Source organism: Struthio camelus, chromosome 17 (genome assembly GCF_040807025.1).
Source record: "Struthio camelus isolate bStrCam1 chromosome 17, bStrCam1.hap1, whole genome shotgun sequence".
In the NCBI taxonomy this organism is placed as follows: domain Eukaryota; kingdom Metazoa; phylum Chordata; class Aves; order Struthioniformes; family Struthionidae; genus Struthio; species Struthio camelus.
This window is the reverse complement of record NC_090958.1, coordinates 4664001-4689153: the sequence shown is the minus strand read 5'-3', so window position 1 is coordinate 4689153 and position 25153 is coordinate 4664001. Positions and strand designations below refer to the sequence as shown.

Sequence of the window (25153 nt, the reverse complement as noted above, 5' to 3'; positions counted from 1 at the left end):
CTAGGTCTTGTTACATCAAACGTAAATTACATAAACCAGCATGATCCCACAGTATCTCTCGTATTGCTGCCCATTTACTCTCTAACATTTAACACAGATGGGGCTGCTGTGGTTACAGGGCCATATGTTGAGGACAAGTCAGGGAGCAGGGCAGTGTGGCAGCTGCAGGAGTAAAAGAAACCTTTTCAAAGGGGACTAATTTCCTTTGAGGCAGTAGAAAATTGATGTAAAAAGGCTAGAATTTTGTCTTAGCTCGTGTGTTGAGAGAGCTTTATTCTAGGTGCAAACAGGACACGTTTCAAAGATACTCAGATTTCCAGAAATGTTATCTGAGTTTCAGTGAGGGTAAATGAATCCCTTGTTGGGGAGAAAGAAGAAGGACTGGTAACTTAAGAAGGTTGGGAGCAAAAGCAAGGAATGAAGGAGAGACGATACCTCAAAGCACTGAATGCAGTTAACCACAGCACTCCTTGTGTTTGCTCTTTGTGAGTATGTAGGGACTGAGTTTGTGGTGACAGGGACAAAACCCACTAAGTCTCAGCTAGAGCACTGAGATGTGTCTTCTCCGTGCTGGAGAAACTTGGCTTCTGCTTCTCATTTGCTCATTTCCTGGCTCTCTTAGCTCTGATAGACAGGTGAAAGTTCTGCCAAATCCAGCCTGCCAGCCTGTGCAATCATTTTGATCAGCAATACGCCAGCAGTTTCTGGCACGCAGAGGTGGGGTAGTGTGGAGAGACAGTGCCAGCTGGAAGGGAGCATGCACTTCTCTTTTTCAGAGGTGAAGGAAAGAAATACATTAGCTGGACGACATAAGGTGAGCAGTGGATGGGGAAGGTGGTTAGAGGCAAGTAGAATAGGTTTACTTTCCTCCTCCCTTTTCCCAAGCCAGAGCCTTTCAGAGTAACAGCTGAGTGACGCACAGCAGGATGGGATACCAGCTTATCACAGAAATGCAGAACTGGAAGGATTTACACTGATCATCCAGTCTGGTCCCTGTGTTGCTGTAGGATTAAGTGTACATTGAGTGTCCTTGAAAAATGTTCATCAGGCTTGTTTATAAAAACTTGCAGTGAAGGAGAAGCTGCAGTTTGTCTAGGTGGCCTGGTTTTTCAGTTAGCTTTCTATATTGCAACATTGGGGCTTTTTTAATGTTAATCTTTTTTTGCTTCGAATTAAGCTGATCATTCTTTATGTTCATCATTCTCAGTGGCCTTAGCGATGTTGGAAGACTGCTGTCATGTCCTCTCTCAGTGTTTTCTTTTCCAGATTAAAAAAATCTCAGTACCTTCAAGCTGTCATCCTAGGTTGAGCTTTCTAAAGTGAATTTTCATGATTAATGCTAAAGGCATATCTCAGACATCGGGACACCACACCACACAATGCTCAAAAATCTGGAGGTGTCAGGCCTTGACTAAGCAACGTTGTTTCTCAGTTCATTATAAGACTATTTTTTAAAGAAACAGCAAACTTTCTCCTATCCTCTGGTTCTTGAAAAAAGTGAAATTTCTCTCTACTTTCTTCGCTGGAGCTTTTCAAATAATTCAGCCAGGCTCAGACACCTGGCAGAAGCAAAATTTCAATGCAGTTTGCCTGGCAAAGCTACACCGGATAATAACTAAAAGTCTTAGACAGAAAAGTGCTCAGCAATCTTCACTTTAGGGGCCAGGCGTTTCATCTCTTGGACATCTCAACAATAATAGGCTATGGGCTTGCCCGTCTTATGAGGGCTTGTTCCTCGCTTAAGGCATCCTCTCAAACTGGCCCCAGAGAGTGATTAAAAGACATGATCCAGGTGCTGAAAGGCTCTAGAATGAACTGAATTAGAAAATCAGCGATAGTCATCAGAATTGGCTTCCATCCACAGATCTATAAATGCCATGTTTTCCCCAAGTACTTAAGGCGTTTTCTTGTTGTCATTCTTTACTACACCTATGATGAATTTGTCCTGCACTGTTCACTCCATAAGCAGATCCTTTACTTTTGACCTTAGCCATGGACAGTCGGCCTTCAACATGCTGCCACCTGGATCCTGCCCAAAAACTTAGCAGTGACATCCAACTGGAAAGAGAAATTATTAGCAGAGTTAACTGCATAGCAGCGCTGCATCTGCAGCTTTTTTCCTGCTGCATTTGCCCAGGGAAATGTGGATCTGTTGTTCACTGTGGCAGCTGCTGGACAGGACAGATGGTAAATGTCTTCAGTCATTATGGCACCAGTGACAGACTGGTATCTACCTGCATCAGTTGGCTTGCATAGCACTAAAAACAAAAGAGATGTTTTGAGCGTAAGAAGCAAGGAAACGTGAAGAAGCAGCAAATAATGAAGTAAATTTTTAGAGAGGAACCTGGAGGTTGTTACCTGGGGGTGACCTGCGCTGGCCATCCTTGTGATTTTTGTTGCGGGAAAATGCTGTGAGAAAAGAACTGGTTTAAAACTGAGTAAGGGTTTCTGGATTTCGCCCAGACATTCGTGCGTTACCAAGCAACGCTTCAGCTATTGTTTGAATCTGCTCTGTCAGCTTGTGAAATGCACCATCGTGCCAAAAGTGCACTGGAGGTCCTGTAGCCCACCTCTGCCCAAGAGAGGGTGACAGACTATCTAGGAAATAGAGAAAATCAGCAGGAGAGAAGAGTCCACGAAGTGGAGCGTGGACAGTGTCCCTTCCCCCTGCACCTGCAGCTCTCAGCAATCTGGGCTGCAGCTGACTTGCCCTCCTTGGCCTTTGGGCTCTCCTGTATGTGTCTGGCCTCCACAGCATCCTGGGGCAGCAAGTCCCAGCATTGCAGGATGCAGTGTAAAGAAACAGCTCCTTTAAGTTTCCCTTAAACCTACTATTGGCAGTTTCATCATGCCCACCTGGTTCTTGTGTGAGGAGAAGCAGTGAATGATTGTTCATTTGTTTTCTCCCCAGTTTGTGATTTTAGAGCCCTCAGCCCTGTCCCCTCTCCATCAATCTCCTGTCCAGGTGTCAGGCTTTTTCAGTTCTGCTGTGCTGTGCAGCCAGCCCAGGAATAATTCAGCTTTGTTGCTAAGGTAACAGCCACATACATCCATCTTCGAGATGGCAACCACCGTGTGCGGAATGGGGATCCTGAGTGATGTGTGACTGTCCAGGGCAACAGGCAGCTGTCCCCCTTTCCTGGTAGGCTCTCACCACTGTCCTGTGTCTGGCCATGTCTCATTCTGGTGGTACACATGGCCTGCAGTCCTCTATTCCTCTCTAGTGTGTCTGCCAGGGTCGTGCAGGTCTTTGCAGGTCTGTGGCACTTGGCAGCACCCAGGGACAGCAGGGGATATCCTTTCCCTTTTGCTGTGAGAGCAAAAGGGCTGTGGAGCTCTCAATCTAACCGTGCTCTGGCATGTGGAGGTTAGGGGGCCAGAATTCAGTCCCTCTGAGCATCCCTGTCCTCCCCGTGCTGGAAAAGGCCAGTCACCAACTGTGGTTTCTCCAGTCTACCACAACTTCTTCGTCAGGACAAGAAGCCTCACTCTGCTTCATATTCATTGCTGTCCTTAATCCCAGTGTTGGCGCTGCAGGAGTCTGCCTTTGCATGCAGCAGCTGTCCCTAACGTCCCCATTGCAGGAGCCTGCCCTTACATGCAACAGCTGTCCCCAGTATGAACAGCACCATGCTTGGGCCACGGGCCCAGTTAAGATCCTTATTTGCCCTCGCCTCACCTACTTCCTCAGCCCCTTGGCCTTGAAACCAGTTGAGCTGTTGGTTAGTGGTACCATTTGCCATGGTGGGCCTTTGGGTGTTAGCCTCTTCCTAGATGTGGCTCTGCAGGGGCTGAGTACGCTTGCTGAGCATGTCCTGGGTGGGCCAGGCTAGTCAGCAAGCACCTGCAATTCACACTTGGCAGAGCAAGGAAGATGCTGACATCTATCTGGGAGACCCAAGGCAGTGACTTGCTGCAGACTCAGCAGGCAGATGCTTTCCCCATGGATCAAATTACTTTCTCTGAACTCAGTGACCCCTACACCTCCAGGGAGATAATTCCTCTTAAAGAGCAGGTCTTGTTGCTGCCCACAGCTGACTGCAGAGGGTGCTGCTGGCTGAGCCAGGGTCCCTTTTCCACCCCTCTTCTGCTGCTCTGCTGCTTCCAGACAGCAAGGAGGGGCCTGGTGCTTCCAGGCTTCTTGCTTTGCACGGCCAGCGCAGCTCCTCCAGCCCTCCCCTGTCTTCAGGTTAAAAGTCAGTTTGCTTCAGAGCTTCTAATAATTCCACTACATTTGTCTCTTCAGCAGACCCCTTACCGCACGGACTCTCTGTTTTTTTCTGTTTAGATAGAGCAGAGATGGAGGCAAGAACAGTTTGATCAGAAAACTCACTGGTTCTCCATCCTTCCCTGGCAGAGCTCACTGCCTCCTCCGGAGCTCTGAGATGGTACCTGTTACCTTCCAGTATTTGACAGACTGGTGTCAAGAGGGAGATGATATTTGCCTTGGCATGAACTGATGAGATCTGGGGTTTCAGCCAGACCTGGAAGGAACAAGGAGCTGCGCCAGCACTATGCTCATCACTTGCATGGGGCTGTGCTTGGACAAGAGGGAGGTACCAGCCTGCCTGGACCTTCCCCAGGGGAGCAGCTGCATCAAGTCAGAACAGGTGGGTAGGTGCCACCCAGGACTGGATGAATTATCAAAGAATCCCAGGCCTTTGCTGGGGTGGCAGGACACCAGCACCGATACGTAACCCATGTTTCAGCTCCCTGGCAGCTCTGATCACTGACCTCTGTGTGTAGAAGAAAGCTAGGCAGGATCTGGGCAGGGATGTGTCTACAGGCCCTTTCCTCACCTGAAGAGGCTCCAAGCAACAGGGTGATACATCCCAGCTTTCACACACCATTCACAGTGCTCAGAGATGCCCTGGGGCAGTGTCAATACAGACAGATAACTCTTGCCCATAGTCCCATGCAGGCAAGACCTAGTACAGACAGTGCCCAGCTGGGGGTGGTTCTGTTCAGTCCCGAGGAAGGGCAGACCTGTTTGTGCTTGGCTTAGCAGGCAGCTCCTTGCCTGCCCACTTGCTCAAGCCTGGACTGCAAACTGCAGCCTTCCTCCCTCCCCCTCTGTCCATCGACTGAAGGAGCTCAGAGACATCCTGAGCCCTCCCCAAGTCCTCTCTCCACATGAGCAAGTTAGGAGACTGGGGTCAATACCCAAACAGTTCTGCTGAATGGAGCTCAGGATTTTTTTGTTGCATTAGAGCACAGAGAGTGTGAAAATCTGGGGTGGAAAAGACATGCAAGCTGCACTGAGCTGTGATAGACACTAAAATGAAGAGCTCCTAGAGCAGGGCTCTGAAGTAGAGCATAAAGGAACTCAAAATAATTGATAACATCAATCATGTACATCCACTGAACTCTTAATCACAGATTTTTGCATTGACATGAGAACAGGCTTTGTAAACCCTGAGCTGAATGTGCAATAGAAAAGAAATAGCAACTACCGGGCACTTCTCCTGAAATCAGCACTACAGCTTTCACTGGGCTTGTTGTTTTGTGTGCACTGCATCATTATTATCCTCCTCAGCAGCAAGAAATTGAACAGGAGAAAGTGGCCTGAGAAGCAAAATGTTCATTGTTGCCAGTTATGTGCATGGGTTTCCAGTATGATGTGCGCTTTGCCTCTGTGGGGAAAGAAGAGCTATTTCTGCCCTTGATTTGGTCTTAGATCTTCATGTGACCAGATCACTGATACGCCTTTGAGAGGACTTCTGCACCAGGGCTGTCTTCTCGCCTGAAGCTATGGAGGAGGAAAAGGGGTCAAAGTTCCTCATTCTGCACATATTGGCATATGGTCTCTTCCCCCACATCCCGGGCAGGGGTGGGGCTGGGGATCTGGGTTCCCTTCTGTGTCCAGGACCCTACAGCATGACTGGGAACTTCTTGTGGGACTGGTCATGCGGTGGCCATGAGAAGGTGGCCGCATCATCTCCAAGTCTTGGAAGGGAATGGTTGCCAGTCCCCCCACCAGCCAGCCTCCACTCATCTGCCCAATGCCAGGAGGGTACCAGGGCAATGGGCAGTGTGGGAAGAGACATACATTCCTAGGACTGCAGTGTGAGACAGGGCTGGGTGACTGTCCTGGCTTCTCCTGGAAGAAGATGACAGAGAGGCAGAGTCAGGTGCTGGCCCATATCCTGGAGCAGCTGCTGGCCTTGGAGGAGCGTACAGCACTGGAGCTGTGCATGCAGATGAGCATCTTCCTGAAGGACCTGCAATTCTCTGACAGTTAGGGAGGGAGGGCTACAGAGCACTGGAGCACCCTTGAGAAATCAACTATCTCTTGGATGGTGCAAAGCTGCTTGGCAATCAGCAAGGCCTGGGACATGTTTGTGGTCTTTGCTGACTGCTGGATGAATGGATCAGGTCCTCCAGGCTGGTCCTGGAGAACAGCAGGCAAAGCTTGCAGCCTCAAGGGCGAGCGACACCTCCCCTAGCTGTTCCAGCTGTCCCCATTGCCCTCCAGGCTTTTTAAACAACCTGGCCCCTAGCATGACTATGAAATCTCTGTTCTTCATCAAGTTATTTGCTTTCTGTTTAAAATCCCCACCAGGAGGTTGCACAGGATTCCTCTCCTGCTCAGCCTGTTTTGCTGTCTTGCTCTGTGTGAACAAGCAGCTGTAACGCTTCATACCAGTGGTGTTCCTTAGTGCGGTGGGTCTCATTTTCTCTGTGCAACCCCAAACTGCTCTGGGCCCTTATGCATGGAGGTCACCACAGAAATAGGAACTATTAACCTGAAAGTGGTGTTTGCGAAGCCCTGTCATGCGCTAGCTAACCTGCATTCAACCCATTAGCTGGCAAGGGATGTGGAAGGAATGCAGGTCAAAGACAATTCTGCATATAACAAGAGTGATGAAATGTTCTCTCTCCCTCCCCCAATAAATGGAAAATAAGCACTAGGAAAGGGACACAATACTGTTATTTTTAATGATGTTCCCAGAGCCTCACCAGAGTGTTTCTAACAGGTTCCTGGGGGCAAGAGGAAGTTCAGGTCACTCCCACCTGCTCACAACACAGATGAAGAGCATGCCCTTGGCAATGACTCATAGCAAGACACGGGAACTAGTAAAAACAAGCGAGAGCTGCAGCAGGGTGCAGCGGTCAGGGATCAGGCAGTCCCGCAGATTCCCTAGGGCCTGTTTTGGTGCCAAAGCTCCATGTTCCCAGCAGTGCATCATGCAAGGCTCAGCACACCACAGCAATGAGTGCAACTGGCTCCTGCCAGGGCATCCTGAGGATGCAGCTCCTCACGCGGTGTCTGTTGTGGTGATACCCCAGGTTGCTGGTGGTGGCAGCCTGTGAAGTGCTCTCAGCCCTCCAAACGCAGTCCACTTCGGCTCAGCAGTATAGCTCGGTGCTGAGAGCACGATGGGAGTTCACGGCTTCAGAGCTGGTGTGCAGAAGAGCAGAAGATGCTCTCAGTGAACAAGTTCTGCCTCCCCGCAGCTGCATTCTGGCTACAGCCAACACAAAGTTAGTGGCAGGGACCTGCAGTCAGGGCCAAGAAGAGAGGGGACTGTCCCTACAGTAACACTGGGCCTGGGTACGATAACCTTGCAGCCTGGCATCTTCGTGTGCCTCTGCTCTTTTGCTGTCGTTTCACAATCAGTTTTAACTGGTGCAATATACTCCCCTCCCTGCTGTTCCTTCCGTTGACCCACATATGGATGGGTGGTAGCACAAGGCAAGGAACTGATTTGGATAAACCCAAATTGCAGAGGATCACAGCTTTCCACGCTGATCAGCAGAGCCTGCTTGCTCACACATGCCGAACCTTGCCTTCTCTTTGCCACAATGGAGAAGGATGAGCCAATTACTGCCTTTCAGTGAGTAGTTAAAAATTCTGCGTCTGAAGAGTGGTTCAAATGGGGAGGTGAAAAGGCAGACGGGGCCAAGCAGGCCTTTGATGTTCAGCTGTTTAGTTACAAGGGATATACAGAGACCTTTGCATCTGAACACAGCTGGACTTGAACAGTGGGGGACAGCATGCCTGGGCTGTACCCACACGCAGAGCCTCTCAGCTCCCCCTTTCCTGATCAGGTGTACCCAGCACAGCTCCCTTGCCCATACAGTTCTGATTCCCGAGCACCTTTGGATGTGCTGGAGCTCTGGGTCCTGATGCAGGCTGGGCCGGTTTGTTTGCAGGCTGAATTGTTTCAGGACCGATCTGAGGTTTTTCTACATCCTGGACAAGAGGAAGGGACGACACACAGTTTTGGTGACATTTCGTACAGCTCCCAAAGCAGCCTGGTTTCATTCCTGGCAGAAAAGCTGCTCCCGGCCTGGAGGTGGTACTGGAAGCTGCAGGACGAGTGAGGCTGCTCTGAGCACATGCCATCACCCCCACTGCAGCCTGCAAGTTTGAGATATCTCTAATTAGCATCCAGAAGGGAGTTGCAGTGCTCCATGGGTTTCCCTAGCTAAGAGGAGGTCTGGACGCGACCCACAGGCTCACCCTTTTCTTCCTCTCTCCTCTGTATGTTCCAAAATGCTTCTGTCCCTCCAGGCAGGCCACGTGCATGGGCACGCGGGACTCTCAGCTGACAATTGCTCACAGCAGTTGATCCTGTCTCCAGGTCATGGCTGTAAGGAAGCTGGAGTTTCCACTTCTCCGAGAGCAGTTGCCCATTTCATATGAGGCAATCTGGACTCATCAGCTTTGGAAAGAAAAAGACATTTTTTTCAAGACTGATTTAATTGCCAAAACGTCTACAGGGGAGTGGCAGCCTTTCACTGGGGTCAGGGTTCGCTCCTGAAATCCTTGGCAGGAAAAGAAGCAGCTCTCTATGTCTCCAGGGCTATTTCTCTGTGCTGCGATGACCGCAGTATGCCATTAGGAAAACATCCAATCAGCGGCACACTATCTTTCTGATTTTATGGCCCTGCTGTGCTAAAGCTGTGGGTCTCCTGCTCAGCCAGCACAGCCACGCTGATTTGGAGCTGACATAATCACAAGTGCCAAATTAGGGCACAAGAGAAGGTGCTTCTGGACAGCTCTGTGCTTTTGCTGGAAGCTGAAGACAGACTGTCCCACACACAGAGTTAGAGCTACCACCCCACCCCACAGCTGGCTGGGTGAACCAACTTAGGGTGTTGTGCTGGTGGCTGCAGCATTTTTGACTTGAACCAGACTTACCATTGCACTGAATCCCAGCCGGACCTTCCTCTGAACCTGTGCTGTGCTGAGCCCAGGCACACTAACCAGGGAGCCGTCCCCTGTTTGTGGCTCTGCACTTGCATGGTCCCAGGCAGAGGGAAGGAAGGGATCATGGCAACATTAGCGCCGTTCCTCCTCCTTTGACTTGGTTGCTGGGAGCAGGAGGCAGCTCAGCCACTGCACGAGCAGTCCCTGACCTGTACGTAAGGAACTGCTTCCCAGGGGTGCTTTCCTCCCATCCATCCTCGCAGGGGCCTGGCTTTGAGAGTCTGGCCCTGGTACTCCTACTCCATCTCCCATCACCAGATCCTAGTTTGCGTTGTGCAGGGAATAATAGCCAAGAGATGCGCTGGACCAGTGCTGGGCACAGTCTCCAGCGCTGGGGATTTATTCACTGGCTCAAACAGGCTAAGCCCAGAAATAAGTAAATGTTCTTGTTGACGTGAGCAGACTCTATGCAGCGCCGCAGCAGAGATGCCAGATGATGCTGTCCGTGGGGTCCCACAGCTGCTGTGCCATTGCTTAGCACTTACTCCTTCCTCTTCAGACAGAAACATGTCACTAGGACTAGCGCTGGCTTTGGGCATTTTGCCAAGTTTCCTCCCGGAAACCCAAGCCTTTCTCTCCCCACATGGATGCCTCCTGCTGATCCCTCAGCAGTGTGAGGACAGGACTTGCACTGAGTTTTGATGGGCCAGTATGTTCTCTACAGACGTCGCTAATTCATGGCTAATCAACTAATTGTGCATGTGTGGCATCTGCATCTTAATCAGCAGAAGCCTTCCAGAGTTTATTAGCATTTTAATAGCACTGAATGCAGTGTGATATAAAATTACTTTTCCTTAACAGTACAGTTAGGGTAATTTCTTGGTTGCTGATGGTCTTACATTTAAAATCCCCACAGACTTTATATTCTGCCCAGTCTAATTTTGCTACATGATCTGAATTTCTGTAACCGTGGCCTGACCGATGCGTACGTGCACTCTGCGCCCCTGAAAGATCTTTTTAGCAGCACCACGTCCCTGCTCTGGAGCGGTCTTTCCATCAGGGCCCAGGCAAAGGGTCCGTTTCCAGTGCGGCGGCGGCAGGTGGCTTGCAGCGGTGATGACCTGCTACTCCTGACGTCTTGTTCCTGAGGTCAGTGGCGGCGCTGAGACGTGGCGATGACGGTTACGCAGGAAACCCTTTGAGAGGGGACGGGGATGTGAGCACGGGCTCGCAAAAGTGCTTCCCCTACTTTGCCTTTGCTCTTTTCTGTGTGCGGAGGGCCTAGGAGACTTGAGTCTGGGGAAGGGGGTTACGAAGTTTACTTTTCGGCTTATTTTTCGAGCTCTTAGGAACACGCTGCCTGGTGTCCCGGGGGCCTGGCGGGAAGGCGAGCTGTGAGCCCGGATCTGCTCGCAGAGGACGATGCCAAATCCTTCAGGGAGACTTGCTTTGCCTGGCCTGTTCCCCGCCTGGTAAGCAGCCGTTACAAAAATAAAGCAAGGGCTGACCAGGCTGCGGAAAACCCCCGTTCCCTTTCCACTGATGCACGTTTCTGCCTCCCTCGCCTCTCTGTGTCCGCAGCACCGCTCTTCAGCGCTCCGCGGGGGCGGCCGCCTTCACGCCCCCAGCCCCAGCCAAGATGGCGGCTCCCCGCGCCGCCGCGGCTCGCTCCCGCGGCCCGGCGCCCTCAGGTGGCCTTCTCATTGGACAGTCGCGCTGCCCATCAAGCGCGGGGGAGAACGCTGAGTGGCTCGAGGTGTTGCGGCCCCTGAAGTGGAGCAGGCGCCATAGGCTGTCGGAGGGGACCTGCCCCTCCCCGCCGCGCTCGGTCGCCTAGCAACCCGAGGACTCCGGCGGCGGCCGGGCGGGCCGGGAGCGGCGGTGGCGGCGGGCCGAGCGGAGCCCGGGTAGCGCCCGCAGGGCCCCGGAGACCCCCCGCGCCGGCCCCGGGCCTCCCCTCCCCGGACCCGACCCCGGGCCTCCCCTCCCCCGTCCCGACCCCCCCCCCCGCCATGATACCCCCCGGGGCCTCTGTGCCCCCGACCCCCAAGGCCCTGCAACACACCCCGGGCCTCTGCCCCCCGGGGTCCTTGGGCCCCAGCACCCCCGGGTCCTGACCCCCCAAGATACACCCTGGCCCTTCACATACCTGGGCCTTCACCCCCCCCCCCCCCCGCCTTCCCTCTTCCCCCTTCTCCCTGCCAAGATACACCCTGGTCATCTCTCCCCTCAGGCCTGGACCCCCAACAGGCCTGGACCCACACTTGGGGGACCCCTGGCACCCCACTCCCACAACCCACGCACAGGGGATTCCCCCCCCCCCCCCAAGCTCCCTGAATCTCCCCTTGACCCATGCCCGGGGGATCCCTGGGATCCCCTGGCACTCGTGCCCCCATACACACAGCCAGAGGACCCTTGACTCTCTGTCACCCTCCCACATGCGGCTGCCCTCTGCCCCCTCACTGTCCCTTCCCCTGGCCCTTGTCCTTGCCAGCACAGCCCCTCCAGGCGGGGATCAGCTCTTGCACTTCCTCCCTCCAGCAGCACCAGGCCTGAACTGATGAAGGTGCATGTTTCCCACCAGGAAACCTGCCCTTCCTTCTGAGGTGGCCCTAGAGACCTGCAAGCCCCCCCCCCCCCCCCCCATGCACCTGTAAACATTGTAGAGCTGCAATCGGTGATCTCCATCTCACCTGCTACTTAGAAGGAGCTGGGAGCTTTCTCCTCACCATCCTTCAAAGTAGGGAGGTTATTAGTTTTCTTCCTTTCCCATGGGCGTTCTGGTACATTTGGACGTTTAACAGCATCTCTGGGATAGAGATCACTTCTAATGTAAAACCCCAATGCCCTTATTGTGTGCCTAGACCTAGGGACAACTAGAGTGTAATCTGAAACTCCCACGTTTTCCCAAATAATGTTGTTTCTCTAATGCTCTCACCAAACTTTATTTTAAAGATAAAATCTGAGGAAGAAGAATTTGCCACAGAAGCAGCAGAGGGACCTTGATGTACTTCGACTGAGTCATTCTCTGTGGTCTTACTCTTTGTGTCCCTTCTAGACCTCAGAAGACTCAGCTCAGAATTATTTAACCGAAGCCATGGCAACAGGGAATCCAACTGTGCTCCAAGGATCATCTCGGGACACGAAGCAAAGAAATAAGCCCTTGATAAAAGGCGTTCAAACTCCAAATAAGGAAGTGATCGGATTAGATGCCAAGAAGATGTTAGATCGAAGTCGGTCAAAACTTAATACTCGTGAGACCCAAAGAATCATATCTGTCTTGGATGAGACGATTGTCAAGCTGGAGCTGAGCAGTTTGATCCCTTGTATTATTGACTCTCTGGATAGGTTTGCTGATATGCTGGGCCCTGCGATCACAAATGACCTGATTGAGCACCAAAAGCTTTCAAGCAAAGTGGAGGACCTACTCTCCAGCTTTCAAGAAGAGGACACGTCAAGAGCAGAGGAACAGAGGGACTGTCTTTGCTTGCTAGAGCAACATCTGAAAAGTTCTGTTAGAAATATTCTGAGACGCTTGCTCGCCAACCCTTCACTTTGTCAGGCTCTGAAATATGAAGTCTGTGCAAAGCAGTCATCAGCTGAAGCGTTTATCAAGGCCTTTAGGGAGTTCAGGAATTTCATGCATGAGAGACTGCTGACTAGTCTCTTAGAAGAGAAAGAAAAGATTCAGTTCATGGAAAACATCTCCCGCCGGATTACAAAAAACACTGAAACACTCACAGCTTTAAAGGCAGAACTGGCAGCAACAACCCAGTCTCGAGATGAAAAGGTATGATATTGTGGGAATATGCTTTCTAACAAAGGGTCAATGAGGCAAAATTTTGGTAAACTAGGAAATAATCCTTTTCTTGCAGACCCTAGACAGGAAGTTCCAAAAATGGTTTGTAAACCAGATCCTAAAGTAAAATACACTTACTTCATTTCAAAATATAATTTAAAAGGCTTATTGCATGCTTGATTTTTAAACTTAAATTTCACATGTTTTTATCGTCTTCTCACTGGCAGTTTAAATCACCTTGGAAATCACCGAGTTTAAAAAGGAGATGTAGAACAGGCACAAATTGCTGCAATAGCATTTTGTCATTAATGCAGTAGTATTAAAATGCATTTTTAATATCTACTCAGCCTTCACTCTTGCTTAAAAGCAACATTTCTATGACTTCCAACTCTATAATACTAGCAACCTTAGAACATTTATAATTAATGTGTGATAACATATGTTTATTTTTTGCAAAGAAAGCAACAGAGGTAAACTAATGGACATGCCCAAGACCTTGGGCTGAGCCAGAATTTGAGCCCTGAACTCTTGACAAGCAATTCCTTGTTTTATATGTATGCTTTTTTTTCCCCCTCCTTTCAGCAAGAGGGGTCAGAGAGGAAAGTTCTGCACTGCACTGAATGGTGCTAATGCAGACAAGGGCCTGAATTCTCTCCACTCCCTGGAGATCTGTGAATTGAGACACTTGAGATTGTTATGTGCCATTTGGCAACTTGTCCAGTGCATAATGAATAAACCTGTTTTACTGGTCCCAGATGAGTATTTCTTTTGCAGGCAGCCCACTGAGCTGAGTCCCCAGGACTGTCCCTCTGAGCCTAATGCAAACTTGATGAAGCCAGTGGGCTGTTTCCAGTGGCTCTGACTTTGGATCCTGTTCAGATGGGGCAGCACCTGTGGAAGCTTCCTCAAATTACAGTGCTGGTGGGTCTCAGCATGGCTCATTCAATCTCTGACCTTATTCACAGGTTCACGGAGGAACTGTGAGAGGTTTCCAAAGCATCTTGGAAACTAACTAACTCTGTTCCCTTTGCTAGCTTTGGAGATCTTGTCATTATTACAAACGGTCAGATCAGAGATCAGTCGAAATGCAGGTCTCTCTTGCTACCAGAATGGAAGTGTCTCCCTTTAGGTCACCTCTATCTTTGCAAACGTGCCTTATTTCTTCTGCCCCTGATACCTCACCTTACCCTCCGTTTCTTGATGGTATTTCTTTGTCCTGTTTTCTGGTTCTAGATTCACAGGAAGGACAATACGATCAAAAATCTCAAAAACTCCTTGCAAGATGTAGCCAACAACTACAAGATCAGTGTCCTGCAGATTACGCAGGAAGGGGAAAACCAGCAAAAAGAGGAGCTGCGATCTTCCCAGGCCAAGTGTGCCAAGCTACAGCAGGACATTCAGCAGCTAAGAGCACAACTCTGTACGCTTGTACTGGAGCATCGGGAATCAGAGCTGGCTCTCAGAAAGGTAACATGGAAGGAGAGCTCTAGTATCTGGCTGCTGTCTGCTTCAAGTAATTACTTGGTTCTGGCTAGTTCCTGGCAGGATGCATATGCTGTTTGTCAGAATATACCTGCTCTGTCCTAATGCTCTGCTGATTTCAGTGGAAAACAACCCTGCAGCGACCAAGGAGGTAGCGTGCTCACAAGTCCTCCTTTTCTCCCTGTCTGCTCCCTTACCTCTAACAACACCTCTACACAGTGCTGTGACAGTGCGCTCTGGAGAGGCTGTGCTCTACTCAGAATTCAGAGCAGCAAGCCTACTGCAAAGTAGGCAAGGCATATGTTAAGAAACAAGGAAGCTGGTACGAGGTAAACAGAGCAAACATAATACTGGCTGTATATAAAGCCATCTTTAACAGTTTATTGTTTGCAGTATCCAGGGCTGAAAGCAGCTGATCTTGGAGGCTAAGTAGTTCCCAGTCTGTCTGGTAGTTTGCTAAGGGGACACAAGCCAAGGAATCAGGGTTGAATCAAAGGAGGAGGAAGTGTGATTTATCACAAGTGTTGAGCAGACATAAAAGGAGGGAATAAGAGCAGCAGACAGACTCAAGCCTCTGTATCAGCAGCTCTGGCCTGAGCAGAGCATCTTGGTGACACTGGGCAGTGAGAATCTGGAGCTAGAAAAAGCTCATTTACCCCTCATTTTTTACCCCTCATTTTACCCTTATTTGGTTTTTGCTCCAAACAAACCCTGACCTCCTGTGGGCAGGACAGCACACGCCAGTAACAGTGCATCTTCACTCTTGCATTGAACTATGCAGCCCTGGTAGAAAAAAGTGGCAGTGGGGCCAGGCTGTGACAAAGGAGCAAATGCAAGTTAGAGCTGCAGTACAAAATCCAAGCAACGTATTTATACCTCCATTAGTAGAGTGGCTTTATCAGCCAGTTTCTTCTGATGCTTGTGTTGAGCTGCTCAGCTCAGTCTAGTGCCCAAGCAGAAAGAGAGATTTACTGACCACAGAATTCCTCAGCACATGTGCTGGCCTTGGGTGGTTCAAGACGGTACTTGTGGTGTAAATAGCTAGGAAGTGCCAGGTCTGTCTTCCTGATGGCCTGGAAGCCCTGGGGACATCCTGGGCCAGTGTCACACAGGAAATTCTGTGGCCCATGTGATGGGCCCTAGCTCATCTTCCTCTTCGTGATGCCATGGAACGTGAATACAGCAGCTGGGGGTAAACTGGCCATACCTCTCAAATCTCAAATTCCCACCTAATGCAAATCATACCTCAAATCTCTTTTCATTTTAAGAGGCTCCATCTGTTGAGTACTTTCTGTCCTGCTTTCCCATTTAGCAGCTCCCTACTGCTTCAATTTTAGGGTGCTTTCCCCAGTTTGTTGATGACTTACCTCATTCCATAAGATGTGTTCATTTCCTACCACAGAATACACCTTTCAGATGTGTCTCAATCCTCAGTGCTCACCCAGCCCCATGCTGTAAACCAAATATGGCCCTTTTGGCCTCAGGGACTGGAGATCTGGCTCATGAGAATCCCCAAACCAGGGGCAAAATATATGTCAGCTGGAGGTAGTGTGCCAGAAGGAGGAGGTGTTACGCTGAAGTGTTGTGATGTTGAGGCTCAAGGCCATGCTGTTTTCTAACTCAGACTACTTTCTTCCAGGCTTCACGTGTCTGCAAATAACATATCCTGTTGTTTGTTTCAGAAGAAGTGCAAAGTAGAGATGGAAATTGAGAAGTGGATCCAAAAATATGATGCGGACATGGGGGAAAAACAGGTATCCTCTTTAAGGTACTTGGCTTTCCCATGAGGTAATGTATCCGGGTAGATCCCTGTCCAAACGGATGTGTGGGTCATACACAGGAGGATATAGAAGTGAGGGGCAATCCATCACCTAGAAAACGTACAGGCTTTGGAAGGAAATATTCCTTTGCCCTACCTATGTGTTCAGGAGTTCTCTGCTGTTTTTACTTTAGAGAAGGTTACACCTGTTGTTAAATCTCACAGTATTTGAGAGCTGATGGGTTACTTCCGTTCTGTCAGACATGTCCATCCGCTGTTAGAGAACAGGGCTTTCGCTTTTGCTTCAATTCTCAATCTTGTTGGCCCTATTTGGTGAGGGGACAACTGGGCATCATGCTCCTGTTTTTCCTGGCCTTAACAGCTGGCATATCACTGTCTTGGCATTCAAATTACCCATAACAAGCTGAAAATCATGTCAGCACCCCTTAACCTCTCCTTTGACAAGGCCCTAGTTGCTTTCATTTTCCTACCCTTTTTATGGAGGTGGATAAAAGCTGCTGGATTGCAAAGCAAAATGTAGGGAGAAGCCTATAAGCTTGCTGCTAACTGTAAGAAAGGATCCCCACTTTGTCCGGTTTTTAACAATGTCAGATTATTTTGGTTTCCTATCTGCTGAATGGTCGGAGTCTCGCGTTCCCCTAACCCTTCTCCTCCACGTGGCCTACTCAAAATGCATTAGGAAAGGAATAAACTGCTGCTGAGCCTGTGGTTACACCATCAAAATTAACTGTCCTTAGCCCTTTGCATGCCGACATGGCCTGTATCTTCTCATGCACCCAACAGTATGCAGCATGTTAGGTGGGCTTCGGTGCCGCTCTGATATAACCTGCTTCGCAGCAAAGCTGTTAGCTTACGCTCAGCTTTGTTCTACCTGCAGTGACCTGGCTTTTTGCTCAGAGCATAAGCAGGACAGGCTCTGAGTTGCATGTGTATTACCTGGTCAGAGGACCCAGATGAGGGTGGATGTGGTTTGCCACATAGAGAATTATGAGAATATTTTTCAAAGGAGCTTGAAGATACTAAGACCTGGAATCTCTTGAAATTCTTTGGGCACTGGGCACACATTTCCTATTTAGTCCCTTTGAAAAGGCTCATCTCAGATGCCAGTTGTGGTTCTCCTTGAATTCAGGAAGGGTAAAAGGATCCTTACCTAGGGATATACAGGCAGGAGCTGTTGAATGCTCTCAGAATTGCTGTAGCTGATATCTACTGTCTTGCTAGGCTGAGTATGAGGAGCTCTATGCTCTCTACTCTGAGGAGAAGGCCCAGGTGTCCCTTCTGCAGGAGAAACATGCAGTGCTTATCCAGGAGTACTCCCAGATTGAGGAGGAGCGCAGGATACGTCAGAAGAAGAAGGAACGGGATTTGGAGGAGTTGACCACCATGACCCTTGCTGCCACCCGCATCCAGGCCTTCTGGAGGGGATACTTGGTCCGGTTATTCTTCAAGTCGAAAAAGAAGAAGAAGAAGAAGGGAGGGGGCAAGAAGTCCTACATATAAGCACAAAATCTATTCTCTCTCCTCCGTTCTTTCCTCCTGGCCGAGCTGCTGGCTTCTGTGGCTCTTCCAGATAAAAGCATTAGCGAGACAGCCTTTGTACTCCGGCCCAAACTTTCCAGGGCTGGGGTTGGCTCTCAGAGTACATCAAAGAAGTGGCATGAAGACATGTCTTAATGTTTTAGGTTTAGCTCTGTTGCCTTTGAAAGGAGGAGGATGTCTCTGATGAAGGGACTGGACCAACCAGGAGTGCAGATTCCTGACTAGATTTAGTTCCTATGCCCAAATTGTGCTTTTGTATGTCAGGTACCAATTCTACTGTTACTGAAGGTGGCAATAAAATCATTCCTGGGGGCAGGATGAGTTGCTGTGCCTGACTTGGTTTCTCCTTGTGTGGATTTGAGAGACAATTTCTCTTTGTAAAGGAGGAAGCTGCAGGACTTCATTCCTTTTCGGAGCACAAAGTGAGAGAGGTCCTGACTGGGCATCGTCCCTGGCAGTTTACAGTTGATGGCAGTGGCCATCTGAAAGGTGGGATGTGGCACAGCCCAACTTGTGTTCTGCTCCCAGTCCTACAAGTCTCTCCCTAAGCTGAGGAGCAAACTGTGCCCTGTTTCATGCAGGCCCTATTTTTGACAGCACACTTTCCTCTGGATTCTCCAATGTCTAATGTGCAGAGAGCATGCTGCAGGCTTTCCCTTTCACAAGGGCATGAGTAAAGTATTTTTATCTTCTCCCTCAGCTATTTTCAATAGCTCTGTAGAAACTTCATACCGTGAAGCCCTTTACCCCTCTGCCACCTGGGGCTGAAATTTGGCATGGGTCCAGGCAGACAGGGAGTGCTGTGTCATATATGTTTCATTTTCTTGGGAAACTAGGCTGTTATATGTTACCATAAAGGCCAATATGGCCTGGCCACATCCTCTCACATATTCTTTGCATTAAACAAGGCTGAAAGGCAGCAGCATTTTGGAGCTAGACTGCCAATGATGCCTCTCTGCTCCCTGACTTCAGTGGATCATTATTGCAGCCTGTCTTCCCAGAAGAGGGCAGTGACACTGGCTGCGAAGTCCAAAGAGCCGCCAGGCCTGAGCTCTTGTCTGCCTCTCACTTCTGTCCATAAATGGGTACCTAAAGCAAAAGGACTTAAAATGCTCTTTCCCCCCGATGCAAATCAATGTGGGGAGGGTACCCATTTTGCTAAGGGTAAAGAGTCTATGGAGGTGTTAGCTGTGTTCAAGGCCTGAGTTCGCAGTGAGGGGAAGATCGCGCAGCAGCATCCAGGTACCAAATACAAGGCCCTGGCAGATTTGTCTTTCATCATTCCTTTGGTTACAAGCATGGGGTCAGTGTGATGTCTGCTTACATGCTTAATAGGAATCACAAGGATTTTTTGCCATCATATGTCCAATCCTGGGCAGGGCCCGATCCCAAGTGCGTGCTGAAATCACTGAGGCGGGTTCCTGCTCTGCCCAGGAAGCTCTGCCCACTGTGGGAACATCCCACTGCAAGCAGGACATTGGCTGTCCATCACCAATCACCTTGCTCTCCCTCCTCCTTCCTTCACGCAAGGATGTGACAGGCTGGATCAGGTGAGATTCCTCTCTCCTCAGACATGGACAGAGGAGGTTTCTTCCCTTGTTGGCAGCCACAGGAGATTCCAAGGTCCATGGAGATCTGTTCATTAGCATGTCAGTACCAATGTGGGCAGTTTGGGGGTTGTATTTGCATCAAGAGAGACATTTCCAAGGAGGCTTGGGTTTTACAAGCACCCACAGCCTTTTGAGTTTCTAGTAAAAGAAGATCTGGACATTCTTTTAGATAATCCTTCAACAGAGCACACTGGGGTGTTGCAGGGGCTGTTGGATGCTCTCACTGATGCCCTTCTGTCTTAGGTTTGTCTAAAACCTATCAGTTGCCTCCAGATGTTGGAGTCTATCTGGAAAGGCATTTAGCTGGGTGACAGATCAGGAACACCTGTTGCAAGCATGCCAGCCTTCAGAGTCCAAATCACTCTCAAACCGTTTCCAGATACAGGACTGTTATGATCTGTCTCAAAGTTTGTGAGTGCCAGAGATGCTGGAGCTCATGGCTGAAGGGCTCTCGAGGGCACCTCTTTAGAATGGGAGGAAATGCTTGACTGGTCTGCAGGGGTGCAGGAAGGGCTCCAAAGCAGTGGAGAGAGTTTGGCTACATCTGTCTTCATGCAAGGAGCTGCCCAGCCCAGATCCTCAGGCTTGGAGCCAAACAGGGGCACGCTGCAATAGGAATGGGTGTGACTTTTCAGTCTTTGTCAAGAAACAAGGAGAGGAAGGCACACACTGACTAAGGTGGCACTGGGCAGCGGCAAGACTTCTAACAGGCAGCAGGGGGATTTGCAGGGAGCGAATTGTTTCTTCTTGCTCTGGATGAGCTTCTGAGCTTAAACCTCACTCCAGATCCTTTCAAAGGCTGCTTGAGGCCAGCTGAGCTGTGAATGGACTCTTGATCATTTGGACTGAACAGAGCAAGGTGGATAGAGTGGAAGTTTCTCAGGCCGGATGTGTCGTGGCCTGAGAGACCAGGGACAGCCCGGTAAGGACCCTCAGGCGGTGAGATCTCCTGGTTTGGGGGACATGTGCTGGCAGGGCTGCGCACGAACGCGCAGTCCAAGGCCCGCAGCCTGCACATGCAGGTGAATCAGAGAGCCGTAATACGACTGCAGGCGATTAGGGGGATGAGAGCAGATTAGAGAGATCAGAGAAAGGAGATCCCCTGGAGCTGGAAGGGGGGCAGCACTAAGCTAAGGGGGCCTTGCTGGGCTCTGGGACGGTTGGCAGAGGAGCATCTGTCAAAAGTCCCCGTGGCTCTTCAATGGTTTCTGGCTGTTTTTTATTCTTTCTCAGGTTATCAACTTTGCTGTGGGCTGTTGTTTTAAGAGGGGGAGTCAAAGTAATGATACGATCATCTTTGGCTGGTGGACTGCCCATGGTCCTCAGACCACTGGTCAGGAGCTAGCTAGGAGTTTCTATATTGCAGAAGACCTGGAGCTTCTCCCAGAGCTCAGCCAAAGCACCTACTGCTTGGTCTCCTTTGGAGCCATGGCACTCCGCACTTCTGAAAAGGAGGTCTCAGGCTGGGAGGAGGCTGATCCTTGTTTCTTGGCTGTAGTCTTGGGGCAGGGTGAGGGTAACTGTAGCCGACAGCCTGCTCAGATGGCAGAGCTCAGGTTCCAGGGAGGGCAGTGGCTACTGTTACAAGATCTCCTTTTTTTTTTTTTTTGGCTCACCTGAAGTCTCTTCTTGCCTCTCCTGTTACTGCTAGGAACCAAATCTTCAGTTATGGGAGGTCACAGGCCTGCTGGGTCATTAGCAGTGCTCGGGGTGGGTGGGTGAAAGCAGGGCAAGCGTACGGAGCTGGGCTTGCTGTGTCCCCTGCCTGGGCAGTGTGCAGATGGCAGGCTAAGGGGCCGGCTGTGCCCTCACACTGGGTTCGGACCCTTATCAACCTTTCCCCACGAGTCTGTTGAATTGCCTCTTGAATGCATTTATTTCGCAGTATCCCAAATACCTTGGAGCACTTGGTGCCGTGGCTCTGTTCGACAAAAACCTGCAGTGGTTTCAGCCGGGAAAAAATTTGGTGAAGGCTTTGCAAGCCCAGGCAGGTGTGCAAAACACACAGGGCTCTTCCGGGTGCAGGGGCCAGCAGCCCACAGGATGGAGCCCTGTGGTGCCAGGTCCTCCATGGTGGTAAGGCCCCTGTGGCGGTGAGGCCACATGGCAGTGGGTCCCTCATGGTAGTGGGACTCTAGTGGCAGAGAGGTCTCCATGGCAATGGGATCCCCATAGCTCTGAGGCCCCTGGCAGTGCATCTCCCTAAGAGTGGGTCCCCCATGGCAGGGGGGTCCCCATGGCAATGAGGCACTATGGCAGTGGGACTCCCCTGGCAGTGGGTCACTGTGGTGGAGGGTTTCCGTGGTGGTGGGTCCCCATAGTAGTGAGTCCTCATGACAGTGGGACTCCATGGCAGTGGGTCCCTGTGGCAGCAGGTCCCTGTGGTGGGGGGGACTCCCATAGCAGTGGGTCACTGTGGCGGTGGGACTCATCGTGGTGGTGGAACTCCTGTGGTAGTGGGATCTCAGTGGTGGTAGGTCCCTTTGGCGGTGTGTCCCTGTGGCGGTGGGATCCCCGTGGTGGCGGATCCTTGTGGCAGTGGGTCTCGGCGGCGACGGGTCCCCGTGGCGGCGGGTCCCGGTTGTGGTGGGTCCCTGTGGCAGTGGGATCCCCATGGAGGTGGGCCCCAGTGGCGGCAGATCCCCTTGGCAGTGGGATCCCCGTGGCGGTGGGATCCTTGTGGCAGCAGGTCCCAGTGGCTGTGGATCCCCATGGTGGCGGGTCCTGGTTGTGGTGGGTCCCCGTGGCAGTGGGATCCCCATGGCAGCGGGTCCCGGAGGCGACGGATCCTCATGGCAGTGGGATCCCCGTGGCAGTGGGTCCTGGTGGTGGTGGGTCCCCGTGGCAGTGGGGTCCCCGTGGCAGAGGGATCCTTGTTGCAGCAGGTCCCTGTAGTGGTGGATCCCTGCGGCAGTGGGATCCCTGTGGTGGTAGATCCCCGTGGCAGTGGGATCCTTGTGGCAGCAGGTCCCTGTGGCAGTGGATCCCCATGGCAGTGGGTTCCAGTGGTGGCGGGTCCTGGTGGTGGCGGGTCCCCGTGGCAGTGGGGTCCTGGTGGTGGCGTGTCCCCGTGGCAGTGGGATCCTTGTGGCGGCAGGTCCCCGTGGCAATGGATCCCCGTGGCAGGGGGGTCCCAGTGGTGGTGGGTCCTGGTTGCTGTGGATCCCCGGGGCAGTTGGTCCCATGGCAGCGGGTCCCCGTGGCAGTGGGGTCCCGGTGGTGGTGGGTTCCCATGGCAGCAGGTCTCGGTGGTGGCGGGTCCCGGTGGCAGTGGGGTCCCCGTGGCAGCAGGTCCCCATAGCAGTGGGGTCCCCGTGGTAGCAGGTCCCGGTGGCAGCGGGGTCCTGGTGGCGGCGGGTCCCCATAGCAGTGGGGTCCCGGTGGGCGGCGGGTCCTGGTGGGCGGCGGGTCCCGGTGGGCGGCGGGGTCCCGGTGGGCGGCGGGGTCCCGGTGGCGGCGGGTCCCCATAGCAGTGGGGTCCCGGTGGGCGGAGGGTCCCGGTGGAGGTGGGGTCCTGGTGGCGGCGGGTCCCCATAGCAGTGGGGTCCCGGTGGGCGGCGGGGTCCCGGTGGCGGCGGGTCCCCATAGCAGTGAGGTCCCGGTGGAGGTGGGGTCCCGGTGGCGGCGGGTCCCCATAGCAGTGGGGTCCCGGTGGGCGGAGGGTCCCGGTGGCGGCGGGTCCCGCTGAGCGGCGGCGTCCCGGTGGCGGCGGGTCCCCATAGCAGTGGGGTCCCGGTGGCGGCGGGTCCCGGTGGGCGGCGGGTCCCGGTGGCGGCGGGTCCCGGTGGCGGCGGGGTCCCGGTGGCGGTGGGTCCCCATAGCAGTGGGGTCCCGGTGGCGGCGGGGTCCCGGTGGCGGCGGGTCCCCATAGCAGTGGGGTCCCGGTGGCGGCGGGTCCCGGTGGGCGGCACCGCCGCGGCAGGTGCCGGGGGCGGGCGGCGGTGTCCCGCCGAGGCCCCGCCCCACCCCGCCGCCGGGGGGCGCCCGCGCGCCGCCCGCCGCCCGCCGCCGCCGCGGTCACGTGAGCGCGGGCGCCGCCCCCGCGCCGGTGCTCGGCGGCGCGGAGCGGAGCGGGGCGGCGCGGCTGCGGCGTCTATGGGGAAGGCGGCCGCGCTGTGCGGCGGCAGCAGCACCCGCGGGCTGGTCTCCCTGCTGAGCGCCGTCCCCTGCTTGGCCTGCCAGGAGGCGCCGGGCGCCGGGCGCCGCGCCGAGCCGCCGGCCATGAGCGCGGAGCCGGCGGGCGCGGGGGGCCGGGGCGGCGGGGGGCCGGCGGGGGCGCCGCCCGCCGCCCCGGGCTCCGACACCTACAAGGGCTGGCTCTTCAAGTGGACCAACTACCTGAAGGGCTACCAGCGCCGCTGGTTCGTGCTCAGCAACGGGCTCCTCAGCTACTACAGGTACCGGCCCGGGGGGCGGCGGGGCGGGGGGGGGCCGGCCCGGGGGGCGGCGGCGGCGGCTCGGCCCAGCCCGGCTCGGCCAGGCCGGTGCCGGTGCCTCCCGCCGCTCCCCGGCAAAGCGCTGGCGCTTTTCTCGGGGGATGTTCCAAACCCCGCTGTCTTCACGCATCTGCTGCCCGAAAATCTCTCTCTCTATCTCTCTCTCTTTTTTTTTAAATCGAGCTTTACTTGATTCGGAGCAAATCGCGGGTGCGACCTTTAGGGAGCGGGCGCGGCGCCGCCGGCGGAGATGCGCTGGCTCCGCCGGCCCCGGCCCCGGCCCCGACCCGGCCGGCGCCTCCGCGGGGCTGCGCCGGGCTCCGCCGCGGCCCGGGCCTGCTCCCCCCCCGGGGGACCTGGAAGGTGAGGTTCCCGCCAGGCTGTTTGCCCCAAAGTTGCCCGGTTTATTGTCCCCCCCCCCCCCCCTTTCGGGAAAGCACCTGCACTTAAAATAAAACTCGTAGTGTGAGCAGTACCCCAGAATGAGCCTCTCTTCTCTGGGAGCCGTGGTTTGATTTTGGGACGCGCTTCCCCGCCGTTCTTGGGCACGGGGCTAGTTTTGGAAGCGCGGAGGCTGCGAATACTTAGAAGAGCAGCGTGCGCAAGGGTGAGTGCTGCTCCCCAGGGAGAAGGAGGTTAGGCCCGACCTTTGGGCTCGGGAAAGCCGGTAAGAGAGAAGACTATTGTATTGGAGGAAGGAAGGACGTTATAACGCTTTAGTGGTGACTCCGGAGTCTTGCCCAGCTTTCTCTACAGTGATGGTTGTGCTCCGGATGGGCTGCTCCTGTCTCAGGACTGTGGTACCTGAGACACCGGGGCTGGGGGCTGCAAGCTTTGATCCTGGGTGTAATGCCTTTCTAATTGGCGCTCGGTGTTTTTATATCAGCTGAGTGGTGAAATATAAATACATGGATGCCGTATGATTTTTGTTTTATACCTTGGGAAGGACTGCGTTTGTTCTTGTCTCTGGGAAGACTCCCTCTAATGCCTTTCTGCTCTCTCACCTTCTCTTTCATGGGGTATATGTTGCTTGTATTTCAGGAAATGGAAGCGATCCCTGATTTTAAAGGTGGTTAGAGTTTTCTAAAGTATATATCTTTAAAATGGCAAAGCATGCCAGTTAGGACTTTTCTTTAAAGGCTAACTGAAAGCTGTTTTTCTCTCAGCGTAAAGTTTGTGTTCCTGTTCCCTGATTAGTGAGCGTCAAGTCACTAACAGCTGTTAATATAAACTCATCCAGTAGGTAAAGAGAAATCTGGAACTTAGGTCCTGAGTTCAGATGTTGCCATGTACTAGGTCAGAAGTTTTAACAGTGTGTCTGTCTGTCTACTTGGAGATTTTTAAAAACCT

The 25153-nt window shown here is 52.6% G+C and overlaps 2 protein-coding genes across 10 annotated transcripts in view; both read left to right on the top strand.

Moving 5' to 3' along the window:
- Positions 1-10988: 10988 nt before the first annotated feature.
- Positions 10989-18091, top strand: IQCD (IQ motif containing D). Of its 8 annotated transcripts, none has more exons than XM_068911218.1 (5): positions 10989-11064; positions 12113-12947; positions 14190-14423; positions 16121-16192; positions 17440-18091. In XM_068911218.1, the coding sequence occupies exons 2-5, from the start codon at positions 12255-12257 to the stop codon at positions 17716-17718; spliced, it is 1278 nt and encodes a 425-aa protein (XP_068767319.1). In that variant the 5' UTR covers positions 10989-11064; positions 12113-12254; the 3' UTR covers positions 17719-18091. The 8 variants fall into 8 exon arrangements, with proteins under 8 accessions (XP_068767319.1, XP_068767320.1, XP_068767321.1 ...); XM_068911219.1 differs by having other exon boundaries at positions 11007-11064; positions 12216-12947; XM_068911220.1 differs by having other exon boundaries at positions 11014-11064; positions 12216-12947; positions 16124-16192; positions 17440-18085.
- A 5365-nt stretch (positions 18092-23456) lies between these two features.
- OSBP2 (oxysterol binding protein 2) overlaps positions 23457-25153 on the top strand; it is a 167240-nt gene continuing 165543 nt past the window's right edge. The window contains exon 1 of one of the 2 annotated variants that reach the window (XM_068910963.1): positions 23457-23764. In XM_068910963.1, coding sequence (XP_068767064.1) covers positions 23463-23764 — 302 coding nt within the window. In that variant the 5' untranslated portion in view covers positions 23457-23462. The remainder of the gene's footprint in view (positions 23765-25153) is intronic. The other variant, XM_068910958.1, reaches the window with a different exon arrangement.